Genomic DNA, 22,254 nt, shown 5'->3' on the forward strand with positions numbered 1-22,254 from the left:
ACACACAAGGTCCTCCACACACAGGGTCCTCCACACACAAGGTCCTCCACACAGGGTCCTCCACACACAGGGTCCTCCACACACAAGGTCCTCCAAACAGGGGTCCTCCACATAGGGTCCTGGAGACAGGGGCCCTCCACACAGGGTCCTCCACACAGGGGTCCTCCACACATGGGGTCCTCCACACATGTATCTTCCACATACAACGTCCTGCACACAGGGTCTCCCACACAGGGATCCTCCACATACACAAGGTCCTCCACTTAGGAGTCCTCCACATGCAGGGTTCTCCACACAGGGGTCCTCCACACAGGGATCCTGCACACACAGGGCTCTCCACACAGGGTCTTCCACACAGGGTCCTTCATCCATGGGGTCTTCCACACATGTATCCTCCACACACAGGGTCCTCCACACAGGATCCTCCACACACAGCGATCCTCCACACATGGGCTTCTCTACACAGGATTCTCTACACACCAGGTCCTCCACACACAGGGTCCTCCCCATGGGGTGCTCATGATGCCCTGGGATCTTGTAGTGGATGGATCCCACTCATTCTTCCAGCCAGCTTTGCCCTGCTGTCTTCTGTAACAACCTGACCGCAGAGAGCCCTGACACCAGCATGAGGAGGAGGTGGGCATGGAAGCCTAGCAGCTTGATGGTGTCTCGGCTTCCAAGGCCAGAGTTGGATCTACACCAAACCCCGTATGTACTGCACAACAGGGTGCTTTTGCAGTTAAGATGGTTGTAGTTTCCTATTGCTGCTGTAGCCGGGTACCACACATCTAGTGACCACAAATTTGCTGTCTGACGTCAACTCTCTCCTCGGGCTAAGATCAAGTTCAAGTGGCATTGTGTTGCACCTGAGGTCCAGGGAAAAACGGCCTCCTTCTGCTCAGCTTCCCAGGACACCCACACACCAGGCCCGGGCCCTCCTCACCCTCAGAGCCCAGCAGACATCTCCAGCCTGACTCACTCAGAAGCTTGGATGCTTCCGGGCCCCCGAAGACAATCCGGGAGAATGTGCCCACCTCCAGGTCCCAACCCCATGGCTTCTGTGGGGCCCCTTTCACGTTAAAGTACTCACAGGTTCAGGGATTTGGATGGGGCTTCTGATGCTGCCCAGTGGCAGGCAGCCCGATCATCACCCCAGACCAGGGGAGCACTGACTCACGCCCTGCCAGCTCGGGCCCGGGCGTGCTGCTCAGGAGGCACCCCTGGGCAGTGACGCCCAGGCCCCTCCTGCAGGCACCCGGCACTGCCGCTTGGCTTCCCCGCTGACCTTTGAGGCAGGCCTTGCTTCCTGCTAATATGGATTAGAATAAGGGAGACACCTGGGCATCGAGAGAAAACAAGCCAGGTGGGCGGGCCCTCCCGCACCCCCGTGTAGGCGTAGATGGAGCCGCGCACCCGAGTCGGAGGAGCTGGGACTCACGCCATAGCCTGGGTTTTCTCTGCATATCTCCAGACCAGATGTGTGTACCTTCCAAACCTTACTGCTTCAAGACTTGCCTCACGAGACTCTTGGGGATTAAACCAGAATATGCATAACTGATGCTCCGCAGCAGTGCCTTTCTCTGATCAGCCATGACTTGTTCCGCTTTTGGACTCCTGGTTTGATTTTGTAACCAGATGAAGCTCTAAATAACTTTGTGAGCTTTTGCTGACTTAGTCCTTGTTTAAAAGGCTAAACCTGGAATCTCGTGCACGAAAACGTAGGAATGTTGTATCCAGCATTTGAAACTGAATCCTTTCATGCCTGCCCTTTTCACAGTGGAATTTTTAGGTGATAACCAGAAGTACAAACCGGAGGGCTTTTTACAAAACACTGATAGATTTTCTGCTGTCATTGCTGGGGATGCTTTACCAAGAAGCTACCAACATCAAATGTGCTCGCTCTCCTTTATGCCTAACCCTGAAAAAGGAGAGTAGCTTGTGTCACACACTTGCCGTTATCTTTCCAAGGTGCGATGTCACAGAGTCACTCTCGTGTTACATGCGAGATGCATCTCACAAGCAGATACTCTTTTCATAGCTTCGCTAGAATCAAACAGAAGTCGATTTTTTAAAAAATGCTGCAAGTTCAGACCTCTTCAAACTCTTTCCGCCGGCCCACGGTGGCGAGCCTACGGCGTGCATGCTGCAGCGAGCTGCTTGTGTCATTGAAAGCTCTAAAAGGCTCGCCAGGACTCGCCAGACCAGGCCCCTGTGGTTCTTCACACTGACCCCCAGAAGCCACAGGCATCCTCTTTGGGGTGCTCTCTGTGAGGGAGGTTTGGACTCCCTTCCCATAGGAACAAGTCTTTACCACCAAATTCCTGCTCGTGAAAAGGAGCAAAGAGAGATCTTAAGATAATTTGCCCACAAAGGCTGCCCCGCTGTCGCAGGTGCTGTGGCGAGGGCGGGTTCTGTAGAATCTCACCTGCACATGTTCACTTGAGCACGTCCTGCGTGCTTTAGTCTTCTAACATGAGAGTTTTAAAAAAATAATGGCCACGAGTTATATAATAGTCAGAGGAGCTTCTAAGGCCTGGCTGCCCGTGTCGAGTCCGGGTCCCCTCCCACGAGGATGGGCACAGAGCTCCAAGGCCCCTCGGGCCCTCCCTGTCTGCCCCCGGGGTCTGTGTCATTGCGGAGACGTGGGAAGCAAAGTTTGCTATCTCTGGACCTGGAGTGATTTATTATGAAGTCATATTAGTGTGCATTAAACTTAAGAGAACTCCACGCAGCACATATTTATTCTGTGCCCACTGTATGCCAGCTGTGTGTGGCCCTTACTCTCAGTTTATAAATAAAGATGACAGAGACACCACACATCACCCGACAGACAGATGCTAAAGATGAGACTCCAAACGCTGGGACTCAAACAGAGCAGCAATTTAGCATCCTCACCATCTGTGGGCCCGCGCCAGGCAGAGAGCAAGCCTGGAAGCTTCCTGAGGCGTGCAATCTTTCGTTAGACACGATTGGAGCCCCGCCCCAGCAGCTCTGTTGATCGCGGCCACCGTGAGCTGGTCCACGTAGCTGCACCCTCAAGGCCAGGCCAAGCACCCAATTTGTGGCCACCAACGTGCAGGAAGCAGTATTTGTAGAAATGCCCTCAGAAGCAGCCTAGTCTATGTCTTTTTATGAGAATGCCTTCTTAAAATGTGAAGGATTTTAAGCTCATAATGCCTAATTATAATTGTAAATGAACTATTTAAAAATTAATGCTTGGTCTTTAATGGTTGTCTTTGATTCACTTTTGCTGCGGCCCTGCGGGGTGAGCCCCAGGCCTCTGCACTGAGTCGCCCCGTATAGATGGATGGTGTGTGTGGAAGGGGTGGTTTGTCTGGTTGTGCTTCCCAGGCTGGGCTCGACTTGAGCTCTTCTGTCCCAGCGTCCCAGAAGGCCAGGGCCACAGCACTCAGTAGCGCGTGCCCGCCACTGGGGTCATCTCCAGTACATTTTACACTATTTGGTGAGCCGATCATTGGTAGCTGGCACCCCTGAGGCCCAGTGCACCTCGCACAATGCCGAGGCACAGAGCAGCGAGTGTGTGAGCTCTGCACAGCCTCCGTGGAGGTTCACGTTGTGCCGCCCGGGCCAGGGTGGCTATGGCTGGCTGCTGGCCGGAGGGGAGGCTGTTTTCCCTCAGTTTCTCAGGAAGCTGCCCAGGTCCCCTTTCCCTCGTGTCTCTGTAGTTACTCTTTGTTTATACTTCTTTTCTCATGTAAAGAAGCCACTTACTGTTGAAGCTTGTCTGTCTGATTGACTTCACTTACCATTTTAGACTTTCCACAGCAAGTGGAAGAAACCAGCTGAAAAACAAAACATGTAGCCCTCACAGTAGTGGGCCTGGTTTGGATTTGTTCTCTAGTGCAGTGGAGGGGCTGTGGCAGGAGCATTCAGGGGCACCGAGTAGAGTAGGAAATCAAGAGCGGGGTGACGGTGTGCAGCATCACGAGAGGACCAGAGAACAGAGTCAGGTTAAAGGTTGGAAACTTGCTGAGGGATTTACGAATACAACACGGTCATACTTAACGCCGAGATGCATGATTCACAAGCCACCCCTCAGGAAGACGGGTAACTGAGTCATGGTCACATGCTGCGCTTGCACGTCTCCAGGCCAGAGGTCAGCAAGCTTTTCTTGTACTTGTGTGTCAGCTTGCGTCTGCCATGCAAACTGGCACACTGGCCTTGGACAGCTGGTCCATCGACACAGCAGGACTCAATGTTTGTGTTCCCCGCCCCAGAGCCTCTCTCTGTTTACCAGAGCTCTGTCTCCCCACTCCGTTACCTATCTTTTATTTTGCTTCTTATCTATTCTTTCAGTTCCTCCTGCAAGAGAAGGAATGCAGTGTTTAAGCTTATGTGTCGGTTGCTTCCTGCTCAAGCCAAGGAGAGTAGGAAATGGCCTCATGCTGCCTGCATCTGCCTACGATGCCTCAAGCCTGCCACCCCATGACAGAAAGCTGTCTCACTGTGCACACACCACACCTTCTGTGGCCGCTCACCAGGTCAGGGACATATAGAATCTGCAACTACAAGTTGCGGCAGACTTCCCTGGAGGGCGACAGTGTAAATATTTCGCAGGCCGTGCAGTGTCTTCACAGCTCCTCAGCTAAGCCATAGATCTCAGTGCACTCCAGTAAATTTTTTTATTTTTATTTTTCAAAGAGAGTATAAAATAGTATGAAACAGAAAAATTGCAGATGATATAGAATTTCACTAAACAAAATAATATGAGTTTCACACTGTTGTATTGCATAGTGTTGTCTTCAAATTAGTTGTTCAGATATATGCCTGCAAAATTATAAGAAGAAAGAAAAAGAATAAGAAAGTAAGAAGAGACAAAAAGAAAAACAATTGAAAGAAGAAGACAAAACAAATTAAGCATTAACTGCTCCTTTCCATAGACCAGCAGAAATCCACAGTACAGTTGTCCAAACCATCCTGCTTCCATACATAGATATAACTCTTTGCTCCACTCCCTCTTCTGTCCTCCTCAACTCAGTAATTCCTTCCTTTTGAACAGGTTCATTCTCTTTTCCCCGTGTCTACTATACCCTTCAGATTTTATTTTCTCTTTCATGTTCTCATACTAGGGAGATAATACAATGTTTGTGGGTTTATTTCACTTAAGAGTATGGTCTCTAGTTGCACCCATTTACTGATAAAAGTCTCAAATTTAACCTGTTTTATAGTTGAATAGTACTCCACTGCATAAAAATGCCACATCTTTATCCATTTCTCAGTTGATGAGCATTTTGGTTGCTTCCAAGATTTAGCTGTGACAAATTGCACTGCTATAAACATGGGAGCACATATATCACTGTGGTATGATGTTCTCAGTTCTTCTGGAAAAATACCCAGGAGGGGAATAGCTGGGTTGAATGGGACCTCCAATCCTAGCTTTTTGAGGAATCCCCACAGTGATTTCCATAGTGGTTGGACCAGTCTGCACTCCCACTAACAGTGGAGAAGAGTCCCTTTTCTCCCCACAGCTCCTCCAGCGTTTGTTACTGGCTGACTTTTTGATATTAGCCATTCTTTCTGGAGTGAGATGGAATCTCAGTATTTTAATTTGCATTTCTCAAATGACCAATGATGTCGAACATTTTTTCATATATTTACTTGCCATTTGTATTTCTTCATTTGAGAAGTGTGTATTTATCTCAGACACCCATTTTTGGGTTGGCTCTTTGAATTTTAGGGCCCGACTTTTTAAAAATCTTTATGTATTCTTGGTAGAAAGCCTTTGTCAAAGGGACAGTTGGCTATAATTTCTTCCCAGTTCATGTGTTTTCTTTTTATTCTGCTGGTAATTTGTTTTGACATGCAAAGACTTCAAAAAGATGAGATCCCGACTGTTGACTCTTGAAGTATTTGCTGTGCAATTTGTTTTTTGTTCATGAACTCAACCTATCCCTGTATCTTTAAGATTTTTACCTACACTTGCTTCCAGGAGGTTCAGCACTTCTGGTTTGATCTTTAAATCTTTGATCCATTTTGACCATAGTTGAGTGCATGGTGCTAGACATGGGTCTCATTTTAGCCTTCAGCATGTAGAAAGCCAGGCTTTTCAGCACCATTTATCAAAGAGGGTCTATTTCTCCCAGTGAACATGTTTGGCCCCTTTGTCAAGCATAAGGTGGCTGAGTGTATTTCTAGTTGTGTCTGCATCTTCTAAACCGTTCCATTGATCCTCAGGTCTGTCTTTAGCCAGCGCCATGCTGATTTTATCATTGTAGCTTTGTAGTATAATTTCAGGGCCAGTCAAATAGTGCAGCAGGTTAAAATGCCTGCTTAGGCAGACACAGAGGCCAAGAGTTTGATCCCTGGGCCTGCTGTGCCACCCCACCCACAACCAGGGTACGCTGAGAGGGCAATTGAGACTGGGCATGGTGGCATGTGCCTGTAATCCCAGGACCGGGGAGGCTATAAACAGGAGGATCACTATGAATCTGATCTACACAGTGAGACCCTGTAGGCCCTGTAGACCCTGTCCTAAAATAATAATAAAAAATAAAGTATAATTTCAGGTCAGGGATTGTGATGCCTCCTGCCTTTCCTTTGTTGTCCATGATTTCTTTTGATATTCTGGGTCTCTTCTGGTTCCAGATAAATTTTTGGAATGCTTTCTCTAGCTCTGTGAGGTATACTAATGGTATTTTAATCAGGATTGAATTGAATCTGTATAACAATTTTGAGAGTATAGCCACTTTCACAATGTTGGTTCTTCCTATCCAGGAGGAATAGGAACCTTCCTTTCCATTTTCTGAAATCCTCTTCAAACCCTTTTATTAGCGTATTATAATTTTCACTGTATAAATCTTTTACTTTTTTGTGAAACTGATTCCTAAGTATTTCATTTTTTTGGAGGTTACTATGAAAGGCATGATCTCCCTGATTTCTCTCTCAGTGCATTCATTGTTTGTGTACAAAAATGCTAATGATTTTTGAGTGTTGACTTTGTATCTTGCTACATTCCTCAGTTTGGTTATTAAGTCCACAAGTCTGTTGGTGGAGTTTTTAAGGTCTTCTTTGTAGAATATCATGTCATCTGAAAATAATGATAATTTTACTTTTTCCCTTCCAATTAGTGTTCCTCTTATTTCCCTCTTTGTCTAATTGCTTTGGCTAACAATTCCAGAATGGGAATGGAGACAGTAGACATCTTTGTCTTGTTCCTGATTTTAAAGTGAAGGCTTTCAGTTTTTGTCTATTTAGTATGATGTTGGCTGTTGGTTTCTCATAAGTGGCTTTTCTCAGGTTAAGATATAGACCATCTATTCCAATTTTCTGTGGGGTTTTTATCATGAATGAGTGTTGGACTTTCTCAAAAGCTTTAGCTGCATCTGTGGAGATGATCATTTGGCCTTTGTGTTTGGCTCTGGTGATGTGGTGTATTACATGTATGGATTTGCATATGCTGAAGCATCATTGCATTCCTGGGATGAATCCTACTTGGTGATGACGCATGATCTTGACTATTTGCTGCATTCTGTTCGATAGTATTTTTAGTGAGCATTTTTGCATTTATGCTTATTAGGGAGATTGGCCAGTCATTCTCTTTTTTACTTAGATCTTTTTCTGGTTTTGTTATCAGAATAACACCTGCCTCCAGGGATGAGTTTGGGAGAACTGCTTTCCTTTCAATTTCATTGAAGAGTCTGTGAAAAGTTGGCATTAAATCTTCTCTAAAATTCTTGTAAAATTCATCTGTGAATCCATCAGGACTTGGGCTCTTCTTTGTTGGGAGGGTTATTTATTACGTTTTCAATTTTGCTTCCTATTACTGGGTTGTTCAGAGTTTGTATATCTTCTTTTTCAGCTTTGGCATTTAAATGTATCTAGGAAGCTGTCTACTTCCTCTGCATTTTCCATTCTGTGAGAGTAAAGATTTTGGAAGTAGGCCTTGATGAGCTTCTCAATTTCTATAGGGTCGATAGTGATTTCACATTTTTCATTCCTTATTGCATGAATTTGGGGTTTTTTTCTTTTTTTGATTAGGTTGGCTAGAGGTTTATCAATTTTATTTATTCTTTCAAAGAACCAACTCTTTGATTCATTTATTCTTTGTATTGTTTTCTTCATCTCCATTGCATTAATTTCTGCTCTAATCTTTACAATTTCCTATCTTCTTTGGGTTTTAGGCTCAACTTGCTCTTCTTTTCCCAGGAGCTTAAGGTGCAGCATAAGATCATTTATTTGAAACATATGGAACGCTTCATAAATTTGCATGTCATCCTTGTGCATGGACCATGCTAATTTTCTCTGTATCATTTCAGTTTTAATATATTTGCTGCTGAAGCAAGCACTATTCCAGTAAAATTTTATTCACAAAACCAAGAAGCTGAAGGGCTGGAGCCATGCGTGCTGCCTGGACTGGGCAGTAAGTAGCACTGTGCCAAACTTACCTCAGGGCCTCCCAGGCTAAGGGCTCTCCTCCTTCCAGACATGCCTGTCCCCTTGTCCTGTGCATCAGCCTGCACCCACTGAATCTGAATAGATCACCCCAACCAGATCATCACCGTGGGGAGCAGCTGAGCTGAGGCTGAGCAGGAGATTGACCACACATTCCGGGCTGGAGCATGCCCGGTCCCGGGGCCACACACAGCACCAGAGGCAGACCGTGTGAACACACTGGCCTCCAGCTCAGAAGCACCAGCAGGTGTCTGGCCTTGGTGTTCTGTTAATGGTAGCACAGAAAGCTCTGGGCATGCTCTGTGTTCCATGTGTTCAGCAAAACAACGAGACCTTGCCCTTCTGGCCCCTCACATGTTTTCCCCCTTTTACTATATAAATAAAGATGCAGACCAAGCTGGGCTGTCACTGCCTCTCCATCAGAGCAGTCAGGTCCCATCTGGCCCCAGCTTTGCTTTCTGATGTATCCAGGTCTTTCTTAGTCTCTGTCACCTTCTCTCAGGACCCCACTGGCTGTGCTGGCCTTGACGCATCACTCATTTCTTTGCTGTTGACTCAGGAGCAGGCAGGCTGACAGCCTTGGTGGCAGACCTGACTTGCTGTGCTGTGGGACAGCCTGTCTTGAGGGAGCCACACATCCCTGTGGAACTGAAACTTGCAAGCGGGTCAGCAGGTCCCACTATTCGCACACTGAACTCCGCCATTCAGCATTGGGCTCCGGGCTGTCTGAGCGGTAGCATTTCAGCTCTATGAACCAAACCACAGCCCCTTTGCTGCTTCTCACCGCTGTCTCCTGCACGGTGGCCCCAGCCCAGGTGTGCCTTTCTCTGTGCCTCAGGCAGTAGAGTCCACAGGACTGGTGGCCATAGCTCGGGCTGCTCCATATGAATGTCACCCCCTCCTGACCAGTGATGGGACAGGGACACAGTGAGCCCGGGAATCATATGGATGTGACTGATCCTGCTTCTATGAAATACCCAACTACTGAGCCCTTGACTCAGCTGTTAAGACCTTTTTTATTTCTTTTGGACTGCACAAAATAGAAATCTGCATGAATGCGGATTTCAATCAATTTTTCAAGCCAAATCAAAGTGACTGTCATATAAAAGGTAATGGCAAAATCCATTTTAGCTCTCCGGTACTGTACTCATGTGTGAAATTACCCAGGGGGAGGTGCTGGCCTATGAAAGAACCTTCTTGGCCTTAGACGTGATTGGCTGCACAAATTACAGTAGCACAGGAAAAGGCCGTGCAAGCCCAAGTGAGGCCTCAGCAACCACCCCAGGACTGCACCTGGGGTGTGCCTGGCACCGGTGCCATGTCAGGCACACAAATCACGTACCTGGTGGCTGCTACTTTTCTCCTTAGCACCTCAGTTCTTAGGAAATGAGTCACCTTCCAGGTATGAAATCCTGATGATGCTTTGGCTTTCTGATATGGAGAGAGAAACCACTTGCTAACAAGGTGCTCCCAGGGGCTGTACTAGGCGAGCATGGGTTTGGGGTAGACTCTCTGTGGAAGGGTGGGCAGTAGGGGGTCGGAATTCCAGGTTCCAGAGAAAGCCATGTCACTGCACTGATGTGGGCTACACCCCCTTCAGTGTTTTCATGGTGGGGGTCTTATAATCAGAGTTTATAGGGGGAAAGATCTAATACAGGACACCTGGCTTATAGGATTATTTTATAATATTCACCAAAAGACTCAAATGTGAAAGAGTGTAGGAAATCTGACCACACACTAGAGACCCTAAGAATCCAGCTGAGGGCCCGGATCCATGCAGTGTCCCCCATGAGTCCAGCTGGCGGCCCGGAGCCCACCGCAACGTCTCATCAAGTCTGTATCAAGGATCTGCCCTGGGAAGGCCCAAAGGCCAGTGGGGGAAGCCAGAAGTCGCACCAGTGGGATGAAGGACCTGTGCAGCAGGCTGAGGGACCTGCCCTGGAGCCAGGAAGTGATGCTCAAGCTGAGGACCAGCGCTCCCCTGAAGAGCCACCCTCAGTGACAGTGAGGCCCCAAGCTCCGCTCACGATGCAGACTTCATAGCATGTAACCAGCATGACAAGCTTCTCCAGGAGAATCAGCGGCACAGCATCTTCCCTCAGTGGGCCATCCACACCCAGCACCATGCTGACACGGTGCAGCTGGGAGCTACAAGCTGACGGTCCACTGCAGGCCTTAGAAATACTACAGTATTTTACCAGAAACAGGAAGACCACCTTTTTCCTAACAAAAACAGAGAAAGAGACACAGAGAGAGAGACAGAAAGAGAAAGGGAGAGAAGGAGGGAGGGAGGGAGAGAGGGAGAGCCAGAGCCAGAGCTAGAGAAAGAGAGAGAGAGAACCAGAGAGAAAGAGAGACAGACAGAGAGATACAGAGTGAGACAGAGAGCGAGACAGAGAGACAGAGACAGAGAGAGACAGAGACAGAGAGAGAAAGGGAGAGACAGAGAAAGAGAGAGAGAGAGAGAGAGAGAGAGAGAGAGAGCCAGAGCCAGAGCTAGAGAGAGAGAGCCAGAGTGAAAGAAAGAGACAGAGACAGAGAGAGAGATGGAGAGAGAGAGACAGAGACAGAGAGAAAGAGAGAGACAGAGACAGAGACAGAGAGGAAGGGAGAGACAGAGGGAGAGACAAACCAGAAAAGGAGCAGTAAGCGTGGGTAAGAGTCAGATAATGATCGAGGAGTTGGAAAATATTTCAGAAAGCCTGTCTCCAGGCCATTTATTTCCAGCTCTGTTATGGCAGAAGTCAAGCCTTTATATTTTTAGTCCACTTCACAATAATAAAAATGACCTTGTTGGTTTCATGCGAGCAGTCGTTGGCAGCCAGGCAGGTGCTCCATCGGCCCTGGCCCGGGCGGGCTCCCAGGGCCCGGAGGCGTGCGGAGAACCCCGACTGCCACACCTCCTCGGGGCGGCAGGCCTGCAGGCCGCAGGTCTGGGTCCTCTGGAGACGCGGGAGGCCCCAGAGCCAGGCGCCAGTCGCTGCTGAGCCGCGCTGCTGCAGGACGCGCGGCACTGCGGCCGTGTCTTCGGCGGTGTTTGCAGAGAGGGTGCAGGCAGCAGCGGACAGCAGCAGCCGCATTCACCTGAGCGGCAGTTACGGGCTCCGCGCTGCACCTCGCCCAGCTCAGCTGAGCGCGCCCCGCAGCTGCGCGCGCCTGCACCGCCGAATGCTTCCGCCTCAGCCGCCGCGGGCTGGCCTGCTCTCCTGGGCCTGGGTCACTGGGATGCGCGCCCGGTGTCTCTTCCTGTGCTCCTTCTACGCTCAGGGAAGTCACAGAGTTCTGAAAGGGAGGCTTTGTTTCACACTGCAGGCGACATTCAGGGCAGCTTTCACAAATGCGACTGCCTAATGTCGCACAGCACAATTGCCTGCTGGAGTTAGGGGTCGGTTTCCCTATATGGAAACTCTTCCGCGACGCTCTGGAGCCCACAGTAGTGCCTGCTGTGTGACCTTGGGGTGACCTGTGACTGCCAAGTGTCACTCAGGCTCCCATGCCGCGCTGATGCCTAAAACATGTTAGGTTTTTGTATTTCCAAACTCTACCTTCAGCAATGATTCCTGCCAAACAGGTAAAAATACGAGAAAAATTCATGATACTGGTGTCATTAAAATAAACGGAATGATGGCTAGACCGGAGGGCATCACTGGGACCACCTACATCCTACTTGTGGAATGCTGCAACATCCCAAGTGATGTCTTGGCTCAGAAGGCAGCAGGCCAGAGAGTACACAGGCATTCAGGAGAGACAGCCAACCAGGCAGGCAGGTAGGCAGGCAGGCAGGCAACTTGGGAACTCAGAAAGACCTTGTTCAAAATAAAAAATGAACAAAGGGCTGAGGCAAGACTGAGTGTGAAGGCCCTGGGCTCAACCCCAGCACCACAGAAAATACTTACGTACACACGGACACACCTGTGTATATGTGTATTCGCACTACACATGTGTGTATATGCACACATACATATACACCTACATTCATACACAGTAAGTATAAAATGAGTGGGAATAGAATTAGACAAAATACTTTTTGTTCATTGAGTTCTACAGTACCCCTTTCTCCTGCTATGAAAATTTTCCTTTTCCACTTTCTCCTACCCATTTGACCTGGTTTTCTCCCTCCTTCCCACTGTCATCTTCTGCCACCTTCTCTCCAGAGGCCTTGGGGCCCCCAGTCACACCCCAGTCCTCCTTCCCTGAGGATGCCCCTGCCCTTACAACCCTCCTTCTGCCCCCATGAGTACCAGTTCCTTCTCCATGGAGGCCTTCTGATAGAAAGTGTCACATGTCCCTCAGCCCCCTCATCACGGGCTACTGGTGCTCACCCTTAAGCACAGCCATTTTCTGCTGACTCGCTCAAGCCACCTCAAGGAGCCCATGGGGTCACACAGGCAGCAGCGCAGGTCTTGTTTGCGGCCAATGAGAAGCCAGGCCTCACCAAGGGCTCCCCGGCAGCCCTCTGAGCGCTGCCCTGCTCTCTGCCCTCCTCTGCTGTGGCTCTCTGGGGCTAAGATGAAATGCCTGGTGAAGTCAAGGGAGGAAGAAGCCACGTTCTGCCTCGGTGCCGCAGGGACAAGGCTGCGCATCTGCACAGGAGGACAGCGGCCACGGAAGTCAGGAGAGGAGCAGAGCCAGGGACGTCGGCCTGCAGCCTGCATTCCCTTCCTCTCCCTGCAGCAGCAGCCTGCTGCGACCCAGCCGCCAATGGTAGCATTGGGGTGGGGAGGCCCTGCCTTTGCCCCAACTCTACGTTCAACTTCTTGGCCAAGCGAGGAAGAAAAAGTGTCCCTGGAACAACTGCCCCGGTCCTCACACACTGCAGAGGGTATTTTTATAAATGTACCTTGAAATGACCTCCAGACTGTGTGATATTTTTCTACAGGGATGCCTTTATGTCCCTTAAAGGCATAGTTCATTAAAACTCAACTCAGATGTTTCATGGCAAAAATAAAATGGAACTTCAGCCTGTTCTTTGTGATGAGCCACGTGCCACGTGCACAGAAGGGTCAATCCCACTGGGAGGCAGAGGTCGGGAGGCAGCTACGGCCCTGCTTGCCAGCCGGGGTTTCAAGGCCTCAGCCAGCCCACTCCATGAGGCTGCGTCCCAGCACTGCTGCGAGTGCCCAGGGTCTCATGGCCTGTGGGCTCCTGCTGAGGCCCCCCAGTGACCCATCAGGGCGGAAAAGGTGGCAGCAGAGCAGTGTCCATGGCAGCGCTGTGCCCACTGGCCGTGCCCCCACGCCTGTCAAGTGTGGCTCTAGCTCTGCAGTCCTAACACCCAGCACAGCACGCTCAGGGCCTGGCGGGAGCCCTCGGTCACACAGCAGGCCCTAACCCCACGGGACGAAGAGCCCCTCCCTCTGCAGTCCTCGCCAGTATCCGAGCGGGTCCTGTGGCCTTCACCTGGGCACAGGGAGTATTCCTTCGCGGTTAACAAGTTAGGTGCTGGGACGGCCCAGAATTGCGTCTGGGGGGCCTTGGAGGTGAATGTTCTGCAAGAGAGGAGTCGCGCCAGGATGGGGACATTCTGCTTGCTTTTCTTGCTTAGTTCGTTTCTACTAAGCTAAGAAGAGGGAGGAACTGAAGCTTTCCTTGTATTCTAAGAAAAGGACTTGAAGCATTCTGCCACCATTTGAATTGCCCAGTATTTATCCTGATTAGCCCTAGTGCTGGTGGCCACTATCTTGGGAAGAAATGAAAGCTTTCTGCTCCAGCTGTGGACAAAATCTTGGCACCTTCCAAGATGCCCTCCTCATATAAGATTCCATACTGTCTACCTTGTGAGCAATTTTAGAGTGAATTCTGTGTGAATTAACCTATCTGTGCCAAAGATTAAGATTTTAAAAATTTTGCAGGAAATTCATATATGGCACCTGAAAAACTTAAAGCAACAAGAATCTGAAAACATTTTGTTAAGTTTCATAGTTATAGGTGTTCTGAAAGTGGATCGGTAGGAACCTGAGGGTTACAGAGGGACACTGACAATGAGGTGCACATTGTCGTTCCCAAGCAGCATCCCTCCATGAGGCACTCATAGTGGGTCCGTCGCTCACTCTGGCTCCCTGTCTGGGAAAGGGCCAACCCTGGGAAGGGCCCTGGGTGCTTGCTGCTCCGACAGCTCCATGTGGCCTTCTCCAGTCCCCAGCCCCCACCCGGCAGTGCACTTGCTCCACAGGAAGCCAGGACCAGGATCACAGCAGCAAAGGAGCAGGACTGGGGCTTGAGCCCACTTTGCGGGCTGACCGCAGTGGTAACTGCAAAGCCCCATTGTTAATCTCTGCTGTCCACAGCCAAGAGGCAGTGCACGCCTGGACCGTGCAAGGATCCTCCTTTGAAATGAACCTGGAGGGGAGCTCCAGCGGCGCAACTGGTTCGTGGAACCTGGAGGATGAACTTTGAAAAGGAAAATAACTCATGAAGTAGCTGAGCTGACTGTACTATGTGGAGCAAACCATGCCATGCACTGAAGTGCTAGCTGACCTGGGAAACTCTTGAGCGCAGGCTTTGGGGCAGCAAGCTTAGGGCTAGGCAGCTCTTCTGAGATCATTCACAGTGGGGTGGACACAGTGGTCTTTGTTCCCTATCTTTTTATTTTACAGATTCACAAATAAAGAATAAGACACGTTTTTCTCCATAGGGGAAAACAGCACTACTTATTTCACGTTAATCCAGCAAAGCTGTTGCCCCCAGGATCTAGGACGTCCATCCATCCAAAGCAGCATTACCCGACAGCTCAATGCACACAACAGAGGAGGAAGCAAAGGGCAGCAGAGGGGCGTCCCACAAAGGAAACGGAGAGAGGGAAGCAGCACAGCAGGGTGCTGCCTCAGGCACCTTCCCTGTGCGCCATTTATCTTACTATTGGTAGTACAATTGCTATTATTATTATTTGTACCGGGAGTGGAACTCAGGACCTTGTGCTTGCCAGGCAGGCACTGTGCCACTGAGCTGTGTCCCTGGCCTGTGGGCCACCTTTAAGACTGCCTTTTCTGGTGTGGAACCACCACGCACAGCATCGCTAGCTTCGCTTCTCTCTCACAACTTGCTGCATAGACTCTCTGGGTCATTTTCCTGTTCTCTTTCCTCCCAACTTCCAATGAATATTTGTCTTGTGTCTTTTCACCAGTTGCTGCTTCTCCCAGGGTAAAACCACTAAAAACAAACTAGGAAAGTAGAGTTGATGCCTTCTCCTTAGATGCAGCCGGTAGCAGCTCCTGGGGTAAGAGCGAGGGACTGACCTGAGACCTGCGCCGAAAGTGCCGGGGATCTGGCTCATCTGCACCTCTGTTGCTCCACGGAGACTGCAGAGTCCTCAGATGGGAACCAACCATACATGTCGCCTCTCTTTAGTGCACCAGGTAGAGGAGGCGTGACAGAAGCTGACACATGTGCCACGAGGAATGAGTGACTGAGTGAGGAAATGGCCCCCCTCCTCCTGTCACCATCTCCTCTGGCAGCAGGAGGGTCGCCAGGCCAGTTTCTCAAGCTCTGTCTCTTCAACTGCATAGTCACTGACTGCAGTGTGCAGCCATCATACCCCCTCAGGGAGGGTGTGTGCACAGAACACATCCCGCCCTAGGTCCGTCTGCTCCCCAGCGCCCTCTCTTGGTCCCCTCCCCTGCAGGAGAAGCTCTGCCTCTGTGCCCCAGCATGTCTTCTTTGTCATTCTTCATTTGTGGGCTTCCTCTCATAAGAGGATCTGTGTGCCATTTAAACTATTGTGCTGTAGTTTTTAAAACCATCTGTAAGTCTCGGGATTGTACAAACTCATGCCCACCTCACACGGAACCACTAGACTTGTCATGCACGGTTAGGAAGTGGCGAGCCCGTGGATGTTCCACTTGACCTGCTTTGTTACGGGTGGCGCGGGAAGGGCAAGTCCCAGTATTTCCTTCTTCGAGGATAGTGAGATCCCATGAAGACAGCCACCAGAGATGATGCCAGTTACTCCTGGGAAGACAACATCTGTAGGGACTAAGGCAAAAAGAGTGTTGGTCTGTGGGCTGTCATTATTTATGGCTTCTTTGCAACCACAAGTGGAATATCCGTATTCCTAATGGAATATTCATGTTTCTTGGTGGGTTCAATGAGGCCGAATACAACTGACTCTTTACTGTTGGAGTTTTCTGCATTTAGCCCGATGTATTTTAATTTGTGCTTACGAGCCACCACACACACCACCTGGTACTCCAGGGGCAAGCAGCTAAGTGTCCTCAGGTCAGCCACAGGTCTAGGAGAGGCAGGAAACACGAAGACCCAGCCAGCACAGAGAGGCGCCCCTCGGTCGAGAGTGCCGGCCCGGTCTTCCCCGTTCAGGGAGGAGGCTGCTCCTCCGCCTCCCGGGAGCCGGGCTCTGCGCTCCCGCTAAGCCTCCGCTGTCTCCCTCAGTTTTCAGGGCTCTACCTGCTGTCCTTCTTCACCACCCTCATCGGGCTGGTGCTGTACTCCTCCACCGCCACCTACACGGCCCAAGATCCCCGCGTGTACAAGCAGTTCCGCAACCCTGCGGGGCCTGTCGTGGACTTGCCCGCTGCGGCCCAGGTGGAGCCCTCGGTCACCTACACCAGCCTGGGCCAGGAGACCGAAGAGGAGCCCCGCGTGCGCGTGGCCTAGGCCGGCCTGCGTTCACCGCCATCCCCGCCTTGTACATAGAGAAAGGTATTTACTAGGTGCAGCCCACGCAGGTGGCCTGCGAGGTAGCAATCCTGGGAGCCTGGAGAGGCGCATGCGAAGGACCGCCAGGGCCCAGGCCTGGTGCACTGCCTGGAGCCACTCAGCGGTGCGCACACTGTCCCACCCCCACGTCATTTCCTGTGACAATGTCCTGATCAAAATCTGTGTCCTCCTTGTCATGAGCTGTAAGGTTGCCGTGACGCCCATCCCCAGGAGGATCTTCCGGCCTCCTGACAGGACCATGGCCAGGGCCCACACATCCACAGAAGCCCACTGCACTGCGACAGGTCACCTCTGAGGGGTCTTGCTCTAGCCCTGCACAGGCGCACAGTGACACATGCCACAGAAGGGCCACCCTGAGAAGTGCCACAAGAGAACCTGGGCCCAGAGGCTGTGGCTCTCTCACCCTGCTGACCGCCTGCCTGCTCAGTGAGTATTTCGTGCTGTGACCCTCATGGGGAGGGGTGACTGACCACACAATTCTCTATTCTAGGAATAGATTTAAACAAGTATTTTAGCCTTTTGATATTTCAGTCTCTGGTTACCTAGGCTGTCGTCCTTCTTTTGGGCCACGTAATTCAGCTAATGAAGTCCCTGTAATAACAGGACAAGAACTATCCCGTGTCTGTGGCTTAGGGAGCCCCCAGCATAGGAGCGTTTGTGTTTAGGGTTACACTTGCTTTCACAATTTTTCTACCCCTCCCTAAATCGTCTCTTCAAAACTTTTTTATTCTCCTATTTCCTTTTCTTACTCATAATATGGAAATTAATCACGGCACAGAAAAAAGCCATATTCCTCAATTACATAGCACCTTTTGGAAATGTACCAGCCTGGAAATTACCTTTATTTTGGAGCAGCACGGGTTAGGCCACCTCCCGAGGTCATGGTGCCCGGCAGAGCCGGCTAGACGGCAGCTCAGTCACAGAGGCAGATGTCACCATTGGAAAGTCCGCAAGGTGGTCCTGCTTGACAGGCATCCAACAGCAGAGCGCACTGACGCAACATCCCCATGGATGAAGAGACTGCTGCAGGGCCCCACGAGCCCTGCGCAGTGTGGCTCCAGCCAAACTCAGAGCCCTTACATGGCTCCTTCATTCTAAACCAGGCCCCCAAGAACCGCAGACCGTCACTTGGAACAGGCTCACAGGCGGGGTCACAGGCTGGGCTGACTTCAGGGCCGTCTGAGGGTGCCAGGGCCTGCATGGCGCTTATGTGCCCTTGGCGATTCCAATCGATGCCTTTTAGGGAGGTAAACAACACAAAGCCACTGGAGTCTGTAGACAGCAGGGTGGGTGCAGGCTGAGGAGGCCTGGAAGTGCAGGCACACACAGCCGGCGCTGTCCCCAGCGCTTCGGCAGCCGTTTTGCTTGACTCCTCCAGGCCAGGGTCCTGTCACAGAAGATGGCAGGGAGACCCCCCTCATTCCATGCAGGCTTCACGGTCACTGCTGCCCCCCAGGAGCAGGCGTCCTGTGCTGCGGGGTCCAGGTCAACCTGAAGCACTGTCAAATCAAAACGACCTTGCTATCTTTCAACCAATTAAATACCTTTCTCTGAATGTTTTTCTTAATTCACATCGAAGACTTTTGAAGATTGTGGTTTAATTTTTGTGTTTACATTCCTTTGGTTTGCATAATTTGCTTGAGTTATTTCATTTGTAGTATTTATTTTAAGCCAAATGTTTTTGTCTTTTTGACTCATTTTTATGATGCTAAATTGTGGACGCTTAGTAAAGTCTTATGAAAAGCAAGTGGCTGGAACAATTTCAAAGTCTACTCAGTGGACTGGGAATTTTTTAAAAATTCAAATTTCCAAAGGTTTGCAACTGACCAACGACTAAGGCTGCCATCTGAGTCTTTTTCTAGGATGATTAGACTGACTGCTGTAGGGAGACCAGCGTGAAGGTCATGGCAAACTCACTGCCAGCCCTTCGTCACAGGGCGTCCTGGTAATCAGCCCTTCATGTCACCAGGTCACCTCACTGTGTTGGTTTGTCTCTATTTACAAGGCTGCACAGGCACTGAGCTGTCTGTGACCAGGAGCTCAGACTCACCCTGAGGAGAAGAGTAGCAAAGGACACACTCTTTTTCTGTGTAAAAACGTCGATCCTTTGGGAATGGGGCAGGAAGTGGGAGTAGGACAGTATTAATTTTAGCACTCCTAGTTTCTGAGATTTTATAACCTCAGTAGAAACCAGCAAAGCTGTCAGCTTCTCAGTCCACCCTCACTCTTCCTCGCTGAGATGCGACTGCGAGATCTGTGTCATGCAGTCACACTCTCCTGAAGCGGCCCGCGCCCCGGGAAGTGGTGGTCCGCACGGTCTCACCGAAGTCTTGGGCTGGGGACAGCTCCTCTTGGTCACGCCTTCCCCGGCTCCGCTCTACGCACTCATGCGCTAGACCACACAAGGGAACGGTTTGCAGCACTGTGTCCCACGAAAATGTTTCAATGTTTAGTTTAGATATTGCTAACTTGTGCTATTAACCTTCTGACAGGCGTGTAGTATTGTTTGTTTGGGTTTATTTTTTCTTTGTAACCATTTAGTAGTCCCAGCTAGACACCAGTACAGATTTTACCCCATGGGTAGGATTCTATTGTTAAGCCACATAACAAAGCACACTAATCCTGACACTGCAAATGGAAAAATATGAACCAAAAAAGGAAAATTACACTAATAAGCTGAACAAACTGTCCGTTTTTGATATTTGCATGCTCCCCTCTGGACTGGCTGTGGCAAGGTAATGCCTGTATAATGTTTTCACATAAAAATAAATGCTTTATGAAAACGCAGAGTTCTTGGATTTCTTCACTGTTTGTCCTTGCTATGACAACCAAGGGAGCAGCTCTCTGGGGATCCTGGAAATAGCAGCGAAAGCAGATAGCTGGGCACATTCAAAATACAAAGCAGCAAGAAGTTATTCCCAAATTAGGAAGGGTACTGTCAGCCTCTGAATTATAGCCCCCAAAAGACAAATCCAAGACATTTGTCATTTGAAAAATTAGTTATTTATCTGGGCGCTCTCAGGCTCCAGGGCTACAAACACAAAGCCTACGTTTAGACCACACGCAGGACAAAGCAAGTGCGCCCTGGGTGAGCACTGTGCAGTCCCCCAAGCAGAGACTTGCAAAGCAGGGACCCACTAGCCCCCATGTTTTTGCCAGAACCCTGACTCCTAGGATCAACCCCCCACCATGTGCCATCACCCCAAGCCCCTGAGTACCTAAAAACAGACTGTGCATATGCTCCTGCTCCTGTCATTTGTGCTCACGAGCAGACCGCCCAAGGGAAACGGGCCACAGGACTGTATGTCGGAGGTACACACTCACCATATTGTTAAAAAAAAAAGCAGACTTTCCAGGAGAAAAGGAACAGCCACACACCACGTGATTCCTGAAGGGCTCTGGGATGTCTTCTCAGGTTGACCACTGAGACGTCAGATCATGGTCCATCTTTTCTCCCCACTGAACTATAATTTTCTTAAGAGAAAGAACTGGTTTCCTAAGTACTTGGATGCTCTTGACGTGCTATGATAAGGCAGCACTTGAATGACTTTCATAGCTATGACTATGAGTCAAAGTAGCAGAAACTAAACTTCAGTGGGAGGGCTGGAACTCCTTATTTTGTCTTCATGTTTTCCAGGAAAACAGGCCTCAGGGTGTGACAATGGGCCTGAAGGAGGTCCCTTTTGGTGCCAGTGCCAGCTAAGCCCTGTGCCCACAAAGCCTCTTGTGAGTGTTTTCACACCATCCTTTAAACTGTAAACAGAGGCACAGGGTAAGAAGTTCTACTAAGAAATTTTCCTACTATTTCTAAGACATTTCTTAAGGAGGGAGTGGCCATGCCCACTAACGGCTCCATCCAGAGAACTTCAACTTCCTTTCAGTTTGGTCCTTGGACTGAGGGCCCTTGGCAACTCACAGTAGTGTTGTGAGCTTGTGGCTATCTTGTTAGTCATGTGCGCGGGCCTTTATGCCTCCCTTTCATCTTGTTTTCTTTCCTCTTTCTGCAAGCATAGAAGGCTCACTATGGACCACCTAGCCAGGGCTCTGCCCGCGTTCTCTGTGTGGTCAAAGATGTTTAATTCAAAACCAACCTGAGCCAGGTGGAAGGCCTGCTCCAGATGGCCAGAAAGGACTGGCCGTTGTCCTCAGATGGCCAGGGCGGTCTCACCACATATCACACACAGCGGATGACCAGTGGAAGGAGGCCTTGGGGATGTCTTCTGAGATAGGGGCATCCACCTGGAGGGATGTAGGGCCTTGGAAAGGGCCCTGAGCTCTGTAATAATGCGCAAGTGAGCTTGACACCTCCTCGGCATCAGCACTAGGCCAAACCCCATAATGCCCAGAAGGCCACTGCTGGACAAAGGCAGCTATTCCTTTACTCAATTGCAAGTAATCTTCCTGAAGGCCCTGCCCCAGGCAGATGGAGCCAGCTAAAACTGGGCAGACTCCCTGTCAAATGACCTTCCTGTCTAACAACTATTCAGACTTGATGACCCATTTCTTTTCTTTGTATAGTTCTGTGCTTCTTGTTTATCAAACCTTAATGCCTTTTTGTAGAGCTTGACTTATATTTACATACTGTGATTTTTGCTGATTGTACTGCACAGTACAGTACTGTAGCTTTCTGTTCTGTCATATATTACATTACTGCGTGTAAGAGTTATGCAAATAGAAGCAAGTTAATCAAGCTAGAGTTTCCCTTGACCATTTCTTTGTTCTGAATAGTGTAATGCATGAGGCATGTATAGTTAATGACCACCTCAATTAACAACCTAGTCACAGGAGCAGAACTCCGTCATTAAACCTTAATGTCCATATACCATTTGCCTAATGAGATACAGGATCTACAGTGGTGCATCGAGCAGGCTGAGCATGCAGTCTGTGACAGTGCAACGACACGAACCTAGGCTGGCCACAGTCGTGCTGGACACTAGGTGCAGCCTTGGTCTGTTCCAGCCGGTCTGGGATGTGGTCACGCCGGCTCTGGGAGAGAAGCACCTCCCTCCCTCAGCAGGTTGGCAACACAGTGCTGCCCTGTCTGAAGCAGGATAGCAGGGCAAGGCTGGCTCCCTGCCTGCAGTAGCAGGACCAGCGCGTCTCATTCCAGAGAGCAGCTGCCTCCGCACCATCTCACTGTCAGGCCTCCTCAGAATCATCCCTGGCCAA

General features: G+C 49.9%; 1 protein-coding gene and 1 non-coding gene across 3 annotated transcripts in view; one reads left to right on the forward strand and one right to left on the reverse strand.

Moving 5' to 3' along the window:
- Nucleotides 1-19,896, forward strand: part of Slc35f1 (solute carrier family 35 member F1) — a 137,928-nt gene extending 118,032 nt beyond the window's left edge. The window contains exon 7 of one of the 2 annotated variants that reach the window (XM_004630226.2): nucleotides 16,798-17,113. In XM_004630226.2, the coding sequence (XP_004630283.1) occupies nucleotides 16,798-17,022 (225 nt within the window). In that variant the 3' untranslated portion in view covers nucleotides 17,023-17,113. Of the gene's footprint in view, nucleotides 1-16,797 lie in introns of both variants that reach the window. The other variant, XM_023714261.1, reaches the window with a different exon arrangement.
- On the reverse strand, nucleotides 8,200-8,302 carry LOC111816556. The gene has a single exon (XR_002820920.1). It is a non-coding gene; the product is annotated as a U6 spliceosomal RNA (small nuclear RNA).
- Nucleotides 19,897-22,254: the final 2,358 nt, after the last annotated feature.

The sequence above is a fragment of the Octodon degus genome, unplaced genomic scaffold (genome assembly GCF_000260255.1).
Source record: "Octodon degus isolate 3935 unplaced genomic scaffold, OctDeg1.0 scaffold00034, whole genome shotgun sequence".
Lineage (NCBI taxonomy): Eukaryota > Metazoa > Chordata > Mammalia > Rodentia > Octodontidae > Octodon > Octodon degus.